At 54.0% G+C, this 16129-nt stretch overlaps 1 protein-coding gene across 1 annotated transcript in view; it reads left to right on the top strand.

Annotated features, from left to right (window-relative positions):
• The window catches only part of LOC137310138 (NUAK family SNF1-like kinase 1), a gene marked incomplete at its 5' end in the record, with an annotated part of 111034 nt that overhangs the window by 76082 nt on the left and 18823 nt on the right, over positions 1 to 16129 (top strand). The window contains one exon of the mRNA XM_067978111.1: positions 7911 to 7976. Within this exon, the coding sequence (XP_067834212.1) occupies positions 7911 to 7976 (66 nt within the window). The remainder of the gene's footprint in view (positions 1 to 7910; positions 7977 to 16129) is intronic.

Below are 16129 nucleotides of genomic sequence, written 5' to 3' on the forward strand. Positions count from 1 at the left end.
CATTCAGTGTGCTCACAGCTCTGTGCGCTCACCGCTCTGTGTACTCACCGCTCAGTGTGCTCACAGCTCTGTGTGCTCACCGTTCAGTTTGCTCACAGCTCTGTGCGCTCACCATTCAGTGTGCTCACAGCTCTGTGCGCTCACCGTTCAGTGTGCTCACAGCTCTGTGCGCTCACCATTCAGTGCGCTCACCGTTCGGTGTGCTCACCGTTCAGTGTGCTCACCGTTCAGTGTGCTCACCGTTCAGTGTGCTCACCGTTCAGTGCGCTCACCGCTCTGTACGCTCACCGCTCTGTACGCTCACCGTTCAGTGTGCTCACCGCTCTGTGTGCTCACCGCTCTGTGTGCTCACCGTTCAGTGTACTCACCGTTCAGTGTGCTCACAGCTCTGTACGCTCAACGTTCAGTGTGCTCACCGTTCAGTGTGCTCACCGTTCAGTGTGCTCACCGTTCAGTGTGCTCACAGCTCTGTACGCTCACCGTTCAGTGCGCTCACCGTTCAGTGCGCTCACCGTTCAGTGCGCTCACCGCTCAGTGTGCTCACAGCTCTGTGTGCTCACCGTTCAGTGTACTCACTGTTCAGTGTGCTCACAGCTCTGTACGCTCACCGTTCAGTGTGCTCACCGCTCTGTGTGCTCACCGTTCAGTGTACTCACTGTTCAGTGTGCTCACAGCTCTGTACGCTCACCGTTCAGTGTGCTCACCGCTCTGTGTGCTCACCGTTCAGTGCGCTCACCGTTCAGTGCGCTCACCGTTCAGTGCGCTCACCGTTCAGTGCGCTCACCGCTCAGTGTGCTCACCGCTCAGTGTGCTCACCATTCAGTGTGCTCACCGCTCTGTACGCTCACCGTTCAGTGTGCTCACCGTTCAGTGCGCTCACCGCTCATTGTGCTCAGTGTGCTCACCGTTCAGTGTGCTCACCGTTCAGTGTGCTCACCGTTCAGTGTGCTCACCGTTCAGTGTGCTCACCGTTCAGTGTGCTCACCGTTCAGTGTGCTCACCGTTCAGTGTACTCACCGTTAAGTGTACTCACAGCTCTGTATGCTCACCGTTCAGTGTACTCACCGTTCAGTGTGCTGACAGCTCTGTACGCTCACCGTTCAGTGTGCTCACTGTTCATTGTACTCACCGTTCAGTGTGCTCACCGTTCAGTGTGCTCACCATTCAGTGTGCTCACAGCTCTGTGCGCTCACCGCTCTGTGTACTCACCGTTCAGTGTGCTCACAGCTCTGTGCGCTCACCGTTCAGTTTGCTCACAGCTCTGTGCGCTCACCGTTCAGTGTGCTCACAGCTCTGTGCGCTCACCGTTCAGTGTGCTCACAGCTCTGTGCGCTCACCATTCAGTGCGCTCACCGTTCAGTGTGCTCACCGTTCAGTGTGCTCACCGTTCAGTGCGCTCACCGCTCTGTACGCTCACCGTTCAGTGTGCTCACCGCTCTGTGTGCTCACCGTTCAGTGTACTCACCGTTCAGTGTGCTCACCGTTCAGTGCGCTCACCTTTCAGTGTACTCACCGTTCAGTGTACTCACCGTTCAGTGTACTCACCGTTCAGTGCGCTCACCGTTCAGTGCGCTCACCGTTCAGTGCGCTCACCGCTCAGTGTGCTCACCGCTCAGTGTGCTCACCGCTCAGTGTGCTCACCGTTCAGTGTGCTCACAGCTCTGTACGCTCAACGTTCAGTGTGCTCACCGTTCAGTGTGCTCACCGTTCAGTGTGCTCACCGTTCAGTGTGCTCACCGTTCAGTGCGCTCACCGTTCAGTGCGCTCACCGCTCAGTGTGCTCACAGCTCTGTGTGCTCACCGTTCAGTGTACTCACTGTTCAGTGTGCTCACAGCTCTGTACGCTCACCGTTCAGTGTGCTCACCGTTCAGTGCGCTCACCGTTCAGTGTGCTCACCGCTCAGTGTGCTCACCGCTCAGTGTGCTCACCGCTCAGTGTGCTCACCGCTCTGTACGCTCACCGTTCAGTGTGCTCACCGTTCAGTGCGCTCACCGCTCATTGTGCTCAGTGTGCTCACCGTTCAGTGTGCTCACCGTTCAGTGTGCTCACCGTTCAGTGTGCTCACCGTTCAGTGTGCTCACCGTTCAGTGTGCTCACCGTTCAGTGTGCTCACAGCTCTGTATGCTCACCGTTCAGTGTACTCACCGTTCAGTGTGCTCACAGCTCTGTACGCTCACCGTTCAGTGTGCTCACTGTTCATTGTACTCACCGTTCAGTGTGCTCACCGTTCAGTGTGCTCACCATTCAGTGTGCTCACAGCTCTGTGCGCTCACCGCTCTGTGTACTCACCGTTCAGTGTGCTCACAGCTCTGTGCGCTCACCGTTCAGTTTGCTCACAGCTCTGTGCGCTCACCGTTCAGTGTGCTCACAGCTCTGTGCGCTCACCGTTCAGTGTGCTCACAGCTCTGTGCGCTCACCATTCAGTGCGCTCACCGTTCAGTGTGCTCACCGTTCAGTGTGCTCACCGTTCAGTGTGCTCACCGCTCTGTACGCTCACCGTTCAGTGTGCTCACCGCTCTGTGTGCTCACCGTTCAGTGTGCTCACCGTTCAGTGTGCTCACCGTTCAGTGTGCTCACCGTTCAGTGTGCTCACCTTTCAGTGTGCTCACCGTTCAGTGTGCTCACAGCTCTGTACGCTCACCGCTCAGTGTGCTCACTGCTCAGTGTGCTCACCATTCAGTGTGCTCACCGTTCAGTGTGCTCACCGTTCAGTGTGCTCACCGCTCAGTGTGCTCACCGCTCAGTGCGCTCACCACTCAGTGTGCTCACAGCTCTGTGTGCTCACCATTCAGTGTACTCACTGTTCAGTGTGCTCACAGCTCTGTACGCTCACCGCTCTGTGTGCTCACCGTTCAGTGCACTCACCGTTCAGTGTGCTCACCGTTCAGTGTGCTCACCGTTCAGTGTGCTCACCGCTCAGTGTGCTCACCGCTCAGTGTGCTCACCGCTCAGTGTACTCACCGTTCAGTGTGCTCACCGCTCATTGTGCTCAGTGTGCTCACTGTTCAGTGTGCTCACCGTTCAGTGTGCTCACCGTTCAGTGTGCTCACCGTTCAGTGTGCTCACCGTTCAGTGTGCTCACCGTTCAGTGTGCTCACCGTTCAGTGTACTCACAGCTCTGTACGCTCACCGTTCAGTGTACTCACCGTTCAGTGTGCTGACAGCTCTGTACGCTCACCGTTCATTGTGCTCAGTGTGCTCACCGTTCAGTGTGCTCACCGTTCAGTGTGCTCACCATTCAGTGTGCTCACAGCTCTGTGCGCTCACCGCTCTGTGTACTCACCGTTCAGTGTACTCACAGCTCTGTACGCTCACCGTTCAGTGTACTCACCGTTCAGTGTGCTGACAGCTCTGTACGCTCACCGTTCAGTGTGCTCACTGTTCATTCTACTCACCGTTCAGTGTGCTCACCGTTCAGTGTGCTCACAGCTCTGTACGCTCACCGCTCTGTGTACTCACCGTTCAGTGTGCTCACCGTTCAGTGTGCTCACAGCTCTGTGCGCTCACCGTTCAGTGTGCTCACAGCTCTGTGCGCTCACCGTTCAGTGTGCTCACAGCTCTGTACGCTCACCGTTCATTGTGCTCACAGCTCTGTGCGCTCACCGTTCAGTGTGCTCACAGCTCTGTGCGCTCACCGTTCAGTGTGCTCACCGTTCAGTGTGCTCACCGTTCAGTGTGCTCACCGTTCAGTGTGCTCACCGTTCAGTGCGCTCACCGTTCAGTGTACTCACCGCTCTGTACGCTCACCGTTCAGTGTGCTCACCGCTCTGTGTGCTCACCGTTCAGTGTACTCACCGTTCAGTGTGCTCACCGTTCCGTGTACTCACCGTTCAGTGCGCTCACCGCTCTGTGTGCTCACCGTTCAGTGTGCTCACCGTTCAGTGTGCTCACCGTTCAGTGTGCTCACCGTTCAGTGTGCTCACCGTTCAGTGCGCTCACCGTTCAGTGCGCTCACAGCTCTGTACACTCACCGTTCAGTGTACTCACCGCTCAGTGTACTCACCGTTCAGTGCGGTCACCGTTCAGTGTGCTCACCGTTCAGTGTGCTCACTTTTAAGGAGGAGAATGAATGAGCCCAACCCCACTCTTGCCAATCAGTAACGCAGAGCTCCAGAAATGGCCAGCCCATTGTATTCTGAATGATTATCAAGACTTTCTTGCAAATATGACTATGTGTCCTTGAAGTAACTTTGACCTTTGTTTGATTGTATAAAATGGGTTATAGTGAATCATCAGCCCCGTTTACATCTCTCCCCATTTTTATTTCCACTGACTTCAATGTAAAACTGGCTGCTGACTCACTATCACCTGGTTTACACTATCGCACTGAGTCAAATTCTGCCCCCTCGTGTAAAATCAGAACGGTTTGTGCTGTCAATACAGGTGTCCCTACTTACCATCGAATGTGGTTCCATTTATTTCACTTTTTGGTAAAATGTTGAATTTTTACTAGCTTTTGTGGTCACATCTGTCCCTTGATCAGGAGTGGAGCCAGTTCTTGTGATGTTTAATCGGCGGCTGCTCTGCCTGCTGAGTTTGGGCTGAGCTTGTTTTTGTTCTGGGTTTGGCAGCTCCAAGGAGAAGGTAGCACTTCCCAGGAGGGGTGAAGCAGCACTCCCGACTCTCTGCCGGCAAATTACACTTTGGGCAAGAGGGAAACAGGCGATATTGATTCAGCTGCCCATTATACATCTCTCCCATTTTCATTAAGTCAGTGGAGATAAAAATAGGGAAAGGTGTATAACGGGTGGCTGAATGGATTGCTCCCGTTTTACACTGTCACCCAAAGTGACATTTGCCCCAACTTGTCTCTTGTTGATTAATTTGTCGCTGAACAGTCTGAACCTCAATCTCTCCAACTGAGAGTGTGCGTGAGGGCACTTTGTATACAAAGGGAACAGCGAATAATAAAGTGTTTGAGTTTGTAATTATAACACAGTAATGTTGGTACATGTTATAAATACTAGCCCATCTCCCGTGATGTTGCACAGGGGGCGTCCAGACCAAGACAGGTCGTCGGGTGAAGTGGGGTTGCAGAGTGGGGATAATTGAACCAGGTTGTGTATACGTAATTCAGTCCCCATTTTAAAGTCATATGTTCTGTCCTTCTGTCCTACAAAAGTAAGGAAGTCATGATGAACCTTTATAAAACACTGGTTCGGCCACAACTGCAGTATTGTGTCCAATTCTGAGCACCACACTTTAGGAAGGATGTGAAGGCCTTAGAGAGGGTGCAAAAGAGATTTACTAGAATGATTCCAGGGATGAGGGACTTTAGTTACGTGGATAGACTGGAGAAACTGGGGTTGTTCTCCTTGGAACAGAGACAGTTGCGAGGAGATTTGATCGAGGTGTTCAAAATCATGAAGGGTCTAGACAGAGTAGATAGAGAGAAACTGTTCCCATTGGTGGAAGGGTCAAGAACCAGAGGACGTAGATTTAAGATGATTGGAAAAAGAACCAAAGGTGACATGAGGAAAAACTTTTTTACACAGCGAGTGGTTATGATCTGGAATGCACTGCCCGAGGGGGTGGTGGAGGCAGATTCAATCATGGCCTTCAAAAGGGAACTGGATAAGTACTGGAAAGGAAAAAATTTGCAGGGCTACTGGGATAGGGTGGGGGAGTGGGACTTGCTGGATTGCTCTTGCATAGAGCTGGCATGGACTCGATGGGCCGAATGGCCTCCTTCCTTGCTGTAACCTTTCTATGATTCCATTCCAATTTGATTTTGACTTAGATTCAGTCATGGTTCAGTGGGTAGCACTCTCACATCCGAGTCAGAAGATCATGGGTTCAAGCCCACTCCAGTGGTTTGAACACAAAATCTAGGCTGACGCTTCAGTGCAGTACTGAGGGAGTGCTGCATTGGCGGAGGTGCCACCTTTCAATGAGATGTTAAACAGAGATCTGAAATTAGAAAATATCCTGCTTGATGAGGGAATTAAAAGATCCCATGGCACTATTTCGAAGTAGAGCAAGGGAGTTCTCCCCGCTAATGTTTATCCTTCAACCAACATCACTAAAACAGATTATTTGGTCATTATCACGTTGCTGTTTGTGGGATCTTGCTGTGCGCAAATTGGCTGCCACATTTCCTACATTACAACAGTGACTACACTTCAAAAAAAATTACTTCATGGCTGTAAAGCACTTTGGGACCTCCTGAGAGTGTAAAAGGTGCTAAATAAATGCAAGCCTTTTTCTCATTTTGTATTATCATTTATAGTTAAATAGCAGTTTGGGAAGCAGAAGAGTAGAGATTGTTGGAGTGTCGGAGTTTCTCTGCAATACAAACTGAGGAACCGGGAGATGCAAAATATAGGCACTATAACACCACCACAGGTGGAAGGATGTAATTACAGCGTGACAACTATACATTGGCAGTTTCCATTATAAATGTTGACATAGGAATTTATAATGGAAAAAGTTGACACAGGAAGTAAAGGTTTGTTGACAGGAACTGCAAGCAGACACATGACTTTTAATATATTATATAGGTAGTTCCTCAGAAATAAGCACTTTAGGCCAATACTTAGATTTTATTTAGCTACTGTTTTGTGCTGATAATATCAAACCTTCAAACAAAATGCTAATTTAACAGCATAGTCAACCTGTTTACAGAACATGCAACCTGTTCACTGCACATGTGCACCATATGCAAGCAGGAAGTTTAAAAGAAAGGAAAATGTTTTGATGTTTAAATTAAGACTTTTGAATTTCTGACCACAAGGAGTTGTAAAATGGTATTTATATTTATATTACGAAGACATTTGGTGCACTACACTGCGATCTCACTGAACTGTGACAATGCAGCAAGTTCGATGTTTTTAAAGAAGTGTTGAAAAGCTTCTCATTTCCCTATCTGGTGTAAATAGGGGACCGAAGGTTTAATGAAATCACTATCTGTTGCTGCCCATAATCTCATCTGCAAGATTGCTTTCAGGCTCTTTGGACTGAATGTAATTGTCCTAACTCAGTGTTATTAAGCAGGAGTACAGTGTACCAGCAGTTTCATTCCCTCAACTCTCACATCAATCTGCACCAGATAGGGTGACAGAGAGTCCAGGCAGCAGCTTCACCTGAATCCAGAAACTTTGCCTGAATTTAGCACAAGTTAGTGGTTATTCTGCTTCAGTGTTGTAGGATATTTAAATGTAGAGCTACTACTGAAATCAGTGCTTTTACAATACTGGAGGCCTACTGTCCAGTTCCATTTTCACACAACCAGCCTACATTAAGATCGAGGCATTTACATCAGGTTACAGAAATTAAAAAGAAACTCATTATGTCACTGGGTCCTCCATCTTCAGTTTTCTACCACAGATAAACAGAGTTGGCAACTCCCACTCAACTCATTCCACATAGAGCAGAACTGTAAGCCTGGCCCTTTCTGATCGATTAATAGTGTCCTGTGTGGCTGGGGTTGGGGAGGCTGGTAACTTTTCTCTCAGATGAACTCTACTTATTTCAAAAGGCCGTTGGACAAACCCCATTTCAATAGAGTACAACACAACACAAATTGTCAGGGCTTTTCATCGAATCATACAGCTCAGACGCAGGCCATTTGGCCCATCGTGCCTGTGCTGGCTCTTTGAAAGAGCTATCCAATTAGTCCCACTCCCCTGCTCTTTCCTCATAGCCCTGCGAATTTTTCTCCTTCAAGTATTTATCCAATTCCCTTATGAAAGTTAATATTGAATCTGCTTCCACCGCCCTTTCAGGCAGCGCATTCCAGATCATAACAACTCACTGCTTTATCCTTAATAAAATAAGCAATGAATGAATTGCAGCCCTATCTGTAAAGAAATACATAGATAGTACAAAACGTGTGTTTAACTATCGGGGCAGGAAGGCAAGGGGCAGCAGAACAGTAGAGGGGGACTGATGGCTGTCCTTTGTCTTTCAGAATGGAGTCGTTCACAGAGACCTGAAATTAGAAAACATCCTGCTTGATGAAAATTATAACATCAAGGTACCATTTACTCTACAAACAACAAAAAGATACAGTTTATTTTACTGGCACTATTGAACTGCTTTCAAAATGTCTACACCAGAATATAATCTCAGCCTGTTTGAATTGTTGAAAACAATGCATTGGATCATTGATTTCTGTAATTCCCTTCCACCTTCTCCAGAATCCTTTCTGTACTTATAGTATAGAATGAAGGAAATGTACAGGGTGCCCACTCTTACAACTGATGTAGTACTGAAGCGGACAGACCTAAGCCAGTTTGATTCCTGGTTGGTGTTGGATTAACTGATCTCAGCCAGGGCTGCACTCGGGTGTTAGAGTGGGGAGGTCACAGTGGGTTACATGTCTTGTGCCTGTTCCAGTGACTGCTGCTGACAGTGAACGTGTGGGCCATTGGGCTGGACACCCGCCACCATCAAAACAGCTGATGACATTCCGTCTCCAGGCTCATAGATGGACACTTAGGGCAAGGCCTGTGGAACTGCCTGCCAGAGAGATCACACCTTCAGGAGAGGAGGGCAGAAAGGGAGATGTGACATCAACACATAATCCATAAAATGTGCATCAGTTGTGATTTACTTTGTCATTTTATACTGCTCTTTTGGGGCCATTGTTATGCAAAGGTATTCATCAAGGCACTTCCATAAATATGGTACAGTGCCCCAGTGCGGTGCATCTCCGCAGTGCCCCAGTGCGGTGCATCTCCGCCGTGCCCCAGTGCGGTGCATCTCCGCAGTGCCCCAGTGCGGTGCATCTCTTCAGTGCCCCAGTGCGGTGCATCTCCGCCGTGCCCCAGTGCGGTGCATCTCCACAGTGCCCCAGTGCGGTGCATCTCCGCCGTGCCCCAGTGCGGTGCATCTCCGCAGTGCCCCAGTGCGGTGCATCTCCGCCGTGCCCCAGTGCGGTGCATCTCCGCCGTGCCCCAGTGCGGTGCATCTCTTCAGTGCCCCAGTGCGGTGCATCTCCGCCGTGCCCCAGTGCGGTGCATCTCCACAGTGCCCCAGTGCGGTGCATCTCTTCAGTGCCCCAGTGCGGTGCATCTCCACAGTGCCCCAGTGCGGTGCATCTCCACAGTGCCCCAGTGCGGTGCATCTCCGCCGTGCCCCAGTGCGGTGCATCTCCGCAGTGCCCCAGTGCGGTGCATCTCCGCCGTGCCCCAGTGCGGTGCATCTCTTCAGTGCCCCAGTGCGGTGCATCTCCACCGTGCCCCAGTGCGGTGCATCTCCGCAGTGCCCCAGAGCGGTGCATCTCCGCAGTGCCCCAGTGCGGTGCATCTCCACCGTGCCCCAGTGCGGTGCATCTCCGCAGTGCCCCAGAGCGGTGCATCTCCGCAGTGCCCCAGTGCGGTGCATCTCCGCAGTGCCCCAGTGCGGTGCATCTCCGCAGTGCCCCAGTGCGGTGCATCTCCGCCGTGCCCCAGTGCGGTGCATCTCCGCAGTGCCCCAGTGCGGTGCATCTCCGCCGTGCCCCAGTGCGGTGCATCTCCGCCGTGCCCCAGTGCGGTGCATCTCCGCAGTGCCCCAGTGCGGTGCATCTCCGCCGTGCCCCAGTGCGGTGCATCTCCGCAGTGCCCCAGTGCGGTGCATCTCCGCAGTGCCCCAGTGCGGTGCATCTCTACAGTGCCCCAGTGTGTTAAAATTGGATAGACATGTTGTGAAGGAAAGAATACCAGAGTTGTTTCCATGCCTTTATTCACAGAGTTCTCTTACACACACATCACACCCGAGCTAAACCCTCCTATAAAAAGGATCCAAGAGAGTCCCCAATCGATACCCACCACCTGAATACAATTAACCCCAATTAATACAAATCATACATTTAACAGTGTGGATCATCTCTACAGTAGCAGCACAGCATTAAAAAGAAAGACAGACTTGCATTTATATAGCGCCTTTCAGGACCACAGGATGTCCCAAAGCGCTTTACAGCCATTGAAGTACTTGTGAAACGTAGTCACATCAGTGTAGTAATGTAGGAAACAAGGCAGCCAATTTGTGCACAGCAAGATCCCACAAACAGCAATATAATCGTGACCAGATAATCTGTTTTTAATTATATTGGTTGAGGGATAAATATTGCCCAGGACACCAGGAGAACTCCCCTGTTCTTCGAATAGTGACCTGGGATCTTTTACGTCCATCTGAGAGGGCAGACGGGGCCTCGGTTTAATGTCTCATCTGAAAGACGGCACCTCCAACAGTGCAGCACTCCCTCAGCACTGCACTGGAATGTCAGCCTGGACCTTGGTGCGTGTTGCATCAAAAACTCATTGGGAAGTGTTTAAATTAATTCCACTAAACTTTGCGTTGAAATGCTAAGAACATGAAGTAATGTGCGAATCATGTTGACGGGTTTAATGGCGGTTGGAGATAAGCATCAGGCTCTGGGGAGTGGAGGGAGAGGCAATATAAACACTCATTTCCTCAATGAGGTAATAAAATCCCGCTGCTTTAAACTTCACAGTCCCACTGCCTGGAGGACATTGTGAAGTTTATAAATTCCACAGACTATTTGATACTTTATTTACTTAATCCAGGCTAACTGAGCAGTGTCACCCTGTGCCCTGTAACTTTACACTGGGACATAACTTAAGATAAACGTTCAGGATTGGCCACAATGGTGCCAGGTTCCTCCAGCGACAGACAGTACCGAGACTCCAACTATTACCACAGGATCCCTCAGTCCTTAACTCCTGTAGGAGGGAGCAATTAAAATGTAAATCACACTCTCTACATTAAGATGGAGAATTGACCCTTAGACTTTGTGTACCTTTAGTTTGTAATAACAGACTCCTGGAGAGAGAGTTACGAGGAAAGGCAGATTGATTGAACTGGATATCTCTCAGACTCCCATTGCTGCTATTTGAAACTGGAAGAATTTTTCTTTCTTGAATGTGGGAATCCTGCGACTTGGAGTCTGTTGATGTGCAGTGTTGTTGAATGGTTGCTCAGTATCCATTCCCATCTATTTCACATCGTTCACCTGAGGAAGGAGGAAGCCTCCGAAAGCTTGTGAATTTAAAATAAAATTGCTGGACTATAACTTGGTGTTGTAAAATTGTTTACAATGATCTATTCCCTGATCTCGATGATCCAGTGTTCCACCGGTCAGAGTGTTGGATTTTGCTGGTGTGTGAGAAAGCACATATTTCAGTTGATTCACAGTAAAGGAAGTGTCTTGATATCTCTGGGATTGCAGTAATAATTCCAAACTTCAGCACAATTTACTTAAAAAGTGCAGTACAGATAGATGAGGTAATTCTGCACCTGCTCCTGTCCGTAACAAATAAACGCAGCTCACGATGATAGTTAGCATACAGCTATGATCGAACAGACCTCACTCCCTCCGTCTATCGGTCCCCACTCCCACCGTCTAACGGTCCCCACTCCCTCCGTCTATCGGTCCCCACTCCCTCCGTCTATCGGTCCCCACTCCCTCCGTCTATCGGTCCCCACTCCCTCCGTCTAACGGTCCCCACTCCCTCCGTCTAACGGTCCCCACTCCCTCCGTCTATCGGTCCCCACTCCCTCCGTCTAACGGTCCCCACTCCCTCCGTCTAACAGTCCCCACTCCCTCCATCTAACGGTCCCCACTCCCTCCGTCTAACAGTCCCCACTCCCTCCGTCTAACGGTCCCCACTCCCTCCGTCTATCGGTCCCCACTCCCTCCGTCTAACGGTCCCCACTCCCTCCGTCTAACAGTCCCCACTCCCTCCATCTAACGGTCCCCACTCCCTCCATCTAACAGTCCCCACTCCCTCCATCTAACGGTCCCCACTCCCTCCGTCTAACAGTCCCCACTCCCTCCGTCTAACGGTCCCCACTCCCTCCGTCTAACAGACCCCACTCCCTCCGTCTAACGGTCCCCACTCCCTCCGTCTAACGGTCCCCACTCCCTCCGTCTAACAGTCCCCACTCCCTCCGTCTAACGGTCCCCACTCCCTCCGTCTAACGGTCCCCACTCCCTCCGTCTAACGGTCCCCACTCCCTCCGTCTAACAGTCCCCACTCCCTCCATCTAACGGTCCCCACTCCCTCCGTCTAACGGTCCCCACTCCCTCCGTCTAACGGTCCCCACTCCCTCCGTCTAACAGACCCCACTCCCTCCGTCCAACGGTCCCCACTCCCTCCGTCTAACGGTCCCCACTCCCTCCGTCGAACGGTCCCCACTCCCTCCGTCTAACAGACCCCACTCCCTCCGTCTAACGGTCCCCACTCCCTCCGTCTATCGGTCCCCACTCCCTCCGTCTATCGGTCCCCACTCCCTCCGTCTAACAGACCCCACTCCCTCCGTCTAACGGTCCCCACTCCCTCCGTCTAACGGTCCCCACTCCCTCCGTCTAACAGTCCCCACTCCCTCCGTCTAACGGTCCCCACTCCCTCCGTCTATCGGTCCCCACTCCCTCCGTCTAACGGTCCCCACTCCCTCCGTCTAACAGACCCCACTCCCTCCGTCTAACGGTCCCCACTCCCTCCGTCTAACGGTCCCCACTCCCTCCGTCTAACGGTCCCCACTCCCTCCGTCTATCGGTCCCCACTCCCTCCGTCTATCGGTCCCCACTCCCTCCGTCTAACGGTCCCCACTCCCTCCGTCTAACAGTCCCCACTCCCTCCGTCTAACGGTCCCCACTCCCTCCGTCTATCGGTCCCCACTCCCTCCGTCTATCGGTCCCCACTCCCTCCGTCTATCGGTCCCCACTCCCTCCGTCTAACGGTCCCCACTCCCTCCGTCTATCGGTCCCCACTCCCTCCGTCTATCGGTCCCCACTCCCTCCGTCTAACAGTCCCCACTCCCTCCGTCTAACAGACCCCACTCCCTCCGTCTAACGGTCCCCACTCCCTCCGTCTAACAGACCCCACTCCCTCCGTCTATCGGTCCCCACTCCCTCCGTCTAACGGTCCCCACTCCCTCCGTCTATCGGTCCCCACTCCCTCCGTCTATCGGTCCCCACTCCCTCCGTCTAACAGTCCCCACTCCCTCCGTCTAACAGACCCCACTCCCTCCGTCTAACGGTCCCCACTCCCTCCGTCTAACGGTCCCCACTCCCTCCGTCTAACAGTCCCCACTCCCTCCGTCTAACGGTCCCCACTCCCTCCGTCTAACGGTCCCCACTCCCTCCGTCTAACGGTCCCCACTCCCTCCGTCTAACAGTCCCCACTCCCTCCGTGTATCGGTCCCCACTCCCTCCGTCTAACGGTCCCCACTCCCTCCGTCTAACGGTCCCCACTCCCTCCGTCTAACGGTCCCCACTCCCTCCGTCTATCGGTCCCCACTCCCTCCGTCTAACAGTCCCCACTCCCTCCGTCTAACAGACCCCACTCCCTCCGTCTAACGGTCCCCACTCCCTCCGTCTAACGGTCCCCACTCCCTCCGTCTAACGGTCCCCACTCCCTCCGTGTATCGGTCCCCACTCCCTCCGTCTATCGGTCCCCACTCCCTCCGTCTAACGGTCCCCACTCCCTCCGTCTAACGGTCCCCACTCCCTCCGTCTATCGGTCCCCACTCCCTCCGTCTAACGGTCCCCACTCCCTCCGTCTAACAGACCCCACTCCCTCCGTCTAACAGTCCCCACTCCCTCCGTCTAACGGTCCCCACTCCCTCCGTCTAACGGTCCCCACTCCCTCCGTCTATCGGTTCCCACTCCCTCCGTCTAACGGTCCCCACTCCCTCCGTCTATCGGTCCCCACTCCCTCCGTCTAACAGACCCCACTCCCTCCGTCTAACAGACCCCACTCCCTCCGTCTAACGGTCCCCACTCCCTCCGTCTATCGGTCCCCACTCCCTCCGTCTAACAGACCCCACTCCCTCCGTCTAACAGACCCCACTCCCTCCGTCTAACGGTCCCCACTCCCTCCGTCTAACGGTCCCCACTCCCTCCGTCTAACGGTCCCCACTCCCTCCGTCTAACGGTCCCCACTCCCTCCGTCTATCGGTCCCCACTCCCTCCGTCTATCGGTCCCCACTCCCTCCGTCTAACAGTCCCCACTCCCTCCGTCTAACGGTCCCCACTCCCTCCGTCTAACGGTCCCCACTCCCTCCGTCTAACAGTCCCCACTCCCTCCGTCTAACAGACCCCACTCCCTCCGTCTATCGGTCCCCACTCCCTCCGTCTAACGGTCCCCACTCCCTCCGTCTAACAGACCCCACTCCCTCCGTCTAACGGTCCCCACTCCCTCCATCTGACGGTCCCCACTCCCTCCGTCTAACAGACCCCACTCCCTCCGTCTAACAGACCCCACTCCCTCCGTCTAACGGTCCCCACTCCCTCCGTCTAACGGTCCCCACTCCCTCCGTCTAACGGTCCCCACTCCCTCCGTCTATCGGTCCCCACTCCCTCCGTCTAACGGTCCCCACTCCCTCCGTCTAACAGACCCCACTCCCTCCGTCTAACGGTCCCCACTCCCTCCGTCTAACAGACCCCACTCCCTCCGTCTAACAGACCCCACTCCCTCCGTCTAACGGTCCCCACTCCCTCCGTCTAACAGACCCCACTCCCTCCGTCTAACGGTCCCCACTCCCTCCGTCTAACGGTCCCCACTCCCTCCGTCCAACGGTCCCCACTCCCTCCGTCTAACGGTCCCCACTCCCTCCGTCTATCGGTCCCCACTCCCTCCGTCTAACAGACCCCACTCCCTCCGTCCAACGGTCCCCACTCCCTCCGTCTAACGGTCCCCACTCCCTCCGTCTAACAGACCCCACTCCCTCCGTCCAACGGTCCCCACTCCCTCCGTCCAACGGTCCCCACTCCCTCCGTCTAACGGTCCCCACTCCCTCCGTCTAACAGACCCCACTCCCTCCGTCCAACGGTCCCCACTCCCTCCGTCTAACGGTCCCCACTCCCTCCGTCCAACGGTCCCCACTCCCTCCGTCTAACGGTCCCCACTCCCTCCGTCTAACGGTCCCCACTCCCTCCGTCTAACGGTCCCCACTCCCTCCGTCTAACGGTCCCCACTCCCTCCGTCTATCGGTCCCCACTCCCTCCGTCTATCGGTCCCCACTCCCTCCGTCTATCGGTCCCCACTCCCTCCGTCTATCGGTCCCCACTCCCTCCGTCTATCGGTCCCCACTCCCTCCGTCTAACAGTCCCCACTCCCTCCGTCTAACAGACCCCACTCCCTCCGTCTAACAGACCCCACTCCCTCCGTCTAACGGTCCCCACTCCCTCCGTCTAACAGTCCCCACTCCCTCCGTCTAACAGACCCCACTCCCTCCGTCTAACAGACCCCACTCCCTCCGTCTAACAGACCCCACTCCCTCCGTCTAACGGTCCCCACTCCCTCCGTCTAACGGTCCCCACTCCCTCCGTCTAACGGTCCCCACTCCCTCCGTCTAACAGACCCCACTCCCTCCGTCTAACAGACCCCACTCCCTCCGTCTAACGGTCCCCACTCCCTCCGTCTAACAGTCCCCACTCCCTCCGTCTAACAGACCCCACTCCCTCCGTCTAACAGACCCCACTCCCTCCGTCTAACAGACCCCACTCCCTCCGTCTAACGGTCCCCACTCCCTCCGTCTAACAGTCCCCACTCCCTCCGTCTATCGGTCCCCACTCCCTCCGTCTAACGGTCCCCACTCCCTCCGTCTAACAGTCCCCACTCCCTCCGTCTAACGGTCCCCACTCCCTCCGTCTAACGGTCCCCACTCCCTCCGTCTATCGGTCCCCACTCCCTCCGTCTAACGGTCCCCACTCCCTCCGTCTAACGGTCCCCACTCCCTCCGTCTATCGGTCCCCACTCCCTCCGTCTAACGGTCCCCACTCCCTCCGTCTAACAGACCCCACTCCCTCCGTCTAACGGTCCCCACTCCCTCCGTCTAACAGTCCCCACTCCCTCCGTCTAACAGTCCCCACTCCCTCCGTCTAACAGACCCCACTCCCTCCGTCTAACGGTCCCCACTCCCTCCGTCTAACAGTCCCCACTCCCTCCGTCTAACGGTCCCCACTCCCTCCGTCTAACGGTCCCCACTCCCTCCGTCTAACGGTCCCCACTCCCTCCGTCTAACGGTCCCCACTCCCTCCGTCCAACGGTCCCCACTCCCTCCGTCTAACGGTCCCCACTCCCTCCGTCTAACGGTCCCCACTCCCTCCGTCTAACAGTCCCCACTCCCTCCGTCTAACGGCCCCCACTCCCTCCGTCTAACGGTCCCCACTCCCTC

Source organism: Heptranchias perlo, unplaced genomic scaffold (genome assembly GCF_035084215.1).
Source record: "Heptranchias perlo isolate sHepPer1 unplaced genomic scaffold, sHepPer1.hap1 HAP1_SCAFFOLD_224, whole genome shotgun sequence".
In the NCBI taxonomy this organism is placed as follows: Eukaryota; Metazoa; Chordata; class Chondrichthyes; order Hexanchiformes; family Hexanchidae; genus Heptranchias; species Heptranchias perlo.